The sequence below is a fragment of the Diabrotica virgifera genome, chromosome 7, assembly GCF_917563875.1.
Source record: "Diabrotica virgifera virgifera chromosome 7, PGI_DIABVI_V3a".
NCBI lineage: Eukaryota > Metazoa > Arthropoda > Insecta > Coleoptera > Chrysomelidae > Diabrotica > Diabrotica virgifera.
Window position 1 is genome coordinate 196,696,882 of NC_065449.1, and position 2,964 is coordinate 196,699,845.

The 2,964-nt window shown below is 31.1% G+C and overlaps 1 protein-coding gene across 1 annotated transcript; it reads right to left on the bottom strand.

Moving 5' to 3' along the window:
• Positions 1-218: 218 nt before the first annotated feature.
• Positions 219-2,003, bottom strand: LOC126888694 (uncharacterized). The gene has a single exon (XM_050657064.1). It carries the CDS (start codon positions 2,001-2,003, stop codon positions 219-221), a length of 1,785 nt encoding a protein of 594 aa, XP_050513021.1.
• Between the last annotated feature and the right edge of the window lie 961 nt (positions 2,004-2,964).

Genomic DNA, 2,964 nt, shown 5'->3' on the forward strand with positions numbered 1-2,964 from the left:
TACATCCATTGGCTCTTCAAGAGACCAAAATCTTTGTAATTGTTTATATAAATCGTTTTCGGATAATTGAACTGAGAAATGACATTTAACACTTTGTGAGGGATTTGAAATCTTTCCAGTCACAATATATCCAAATACTGTGTTCTGAAGCATAGGTAAATTTTTTCCAAGCCTAATCTGCCCATCTAAAATAACATCCCAGAATAAACTAGCATCTATTAAAATATCAATCTTATCATAAACATTAAATGATTCATCAGCAAGCACAAGATTAGATGGTATGTTCCACTTAGACATATCAAAGTATATGCAGGTAAATTATCTGTTATCTTGGGAACTACTAAACAGTCAACAATTGACGAAAAATCATTAAATCTCGATTTAATCTGAACCCTACATTTTTTATTTAAGGAGGTTGAAGAATTGTTAATGCCTGTCACACAAATCCTAGTGTTTTCTGTTTTTAAATTTAATTTTTTGCAAAATTCTTCGCTAATGAAACAAGATTGGCTCCCAGAGTCCAAAATTGCTCTAGCTATATGACAGTTACCCAAATGGTCAACAACCTTAATATTAGCCGTACTCAACAAGACTAAACTCCTAGCAGATTCAATTTCCCTTTTATTTTGCAAAGCTAAAATCTCATTACTAGATTGTTTTAAATTACTTTCAATATCAGTCAGCTGATTTGAGAATAACGAGCTAACATTACTTACACCGTCTGCTACACCTTTTTGCTGTAAATCTATATTTTCAATCGAACTTGAATCCGCATGCTTGTTTTCATGCAATAGGGAACTATGTTTACGTTTACAAATTTTACAACCAAATCTTTGACATTTTGAATTAAAATGGCCTATGCATAAACAGTTACTGCATAATTTTAATTTTTTAATCTGAGCCCACCTATCATTTATGGATAATTTGAGAAACTTTTCACAATTGTATATCATGTGATCCTGTTTACAAAAATTACAACTCTTTCCTGCATTATTTACCACCAATGAACGTGATAAGTTTTTATTTCTATTATCAGACTTATTTTGACTAACTTGTTGATTTAAATCTAATGTCTCCAAAAAATCAGCACGTTTTTTCAGAAATTCAAAGAGTTCATCTAATTGGGGCATGTTATTATCACCCTTAATCAATTCCCATTCACGAGAAGTAACTTTGTCCAATTTTAATGAAATTATATGAATAATTATTGCATCCCAATGTTCTGTAGGCAATTCAAGACTTTTAAGTGCATATAAATGTTTCTTTACCGTATCAATTAAAGTTCGTATACCACTTGCCGATTCCTTTGCTAAATTTTGAATATTAAACAGAGCTTTAATATGATTATCCACTAACATTCGTTTATTATTGTATCTGTTACACAAAGTTTCCCATGCATACATATAATTCTGTGGAGAAAAATCTAAATCCTGAATAATACTTATAGCTTCATCCGTTAAACTTGACTTTAGGTAATGGTATTTTTGAATGTCTGAAAGAGTTTTGTTATTATGAATTAAAGCCTCATAAGTATTTTTATACTCTAACCATCTTAAATAGTCTGAATTGAATGAAGGGAGTCTTATTGGAGGTAATCGAATCCCTTCCAATCCACAAGCACCTTGTACTGTTTCCCTTTGTTCCACCCTGGCCGTAGAACTAAAATCACCTGACTCCTGACTAAAATACCACTTTTTTGAGATACATTTAGCAATTGACATATATCTCCGGTATTTATCATCAAAATTCTTTCTTTTTTCAAACTCATCATCGATTAAATCGTCAGCACAATTTAATTCTATCGATTCCTGAACAGAGTTAAACTCTTTTCTACTATCTTCAATATCTTGAACATTGATTTCTAGTTCAGAAATCTTCTGTTCAGTTAAATCATTAATCGATTCTAATGGTTCTATAAATTCTACGAAGCTTTCTAATCTTTTTAAAATTAACGCTCGTTTTTTGTACAACTTCTTAACTTCTGCTGCTTTTAAAGTCCTCATATTGTCAATGAAGAATGGATTAAATACTTTTTATATAAATCAAAACCCAATATCAATATCAATTAAATATTTAAATTTGTACGAACATAAAGAGCAATTATGCACCTCAAACTGTATTTACTGGCAATCAATTACAATAGACAAATTCCAGAACAATTGCAGGTTAAATATACCTTGTAATCTTTGTTATAATCTACTTAGTATTAACTAAAAATACCTTACATAAAACCCAATCATAAAAATACATCTATAAATCAACAAATCCCAAAAAATATACTTATTCACACGACAATAATTAATTATTTATGCCGTAAATCAATCAAATTCCAATTAATGAAATACCTAATCAGCAAATCAAATAGTCACATGAATTAAATTCATAAATCTAAACACCGGTATACTGTATACTTGTGCAAATCAAACTACACCAAGATAATCAGGAATTGTAAAAAATAGGAAAAGACTCACATTTATTTCTCCTCAAATCAATGCTATCACTGTACCCTGTACCGCTTCTTGGCTAAAATCAGGAACCATCACCACTCACCACGTGCAATCAACAAGTTTATTCTTGAATACCGCTTATAGCAGTGGTGTCATGGCAAAATTAGCAGTGCGGGAACGCAGTGCCGGAACGCATTGCTAATTTTTGTTTACAAAACCTAAATTCTCTATTATTTTTTTTTCTTTTCTTAACCAGTGTGGGAACGGCGTTCCCACGCGTTCCCACACCATGACACCACTGGCTTATAGGTTTTTAATACATTCGGTCGAAGGTTCAAAAATGGTTACTTCGATTTAATGGACTGTAGTAATCGTTAAAATAATACTTTATTAAATCAAATTTACTTGAATACATAAAATCAAACATTTAGTTTTTACAATGCACATGACTTCATTTTTTTTTGTGAAGGTTAAATCAGAGAGTGAATCTTCTTTTTTCTTGCGCTGCACGTCGCAC

What these genes read in the sequence shown, in the direction of transcription:
- LOC126888694 (XM_050657064.1), bottom strand. Translation starts at nt 2,003, where the DNA reads ATGAGGACTTTAAAAGCAGCAGAAGTTAAGAAGTTGTACAAAAAACGA.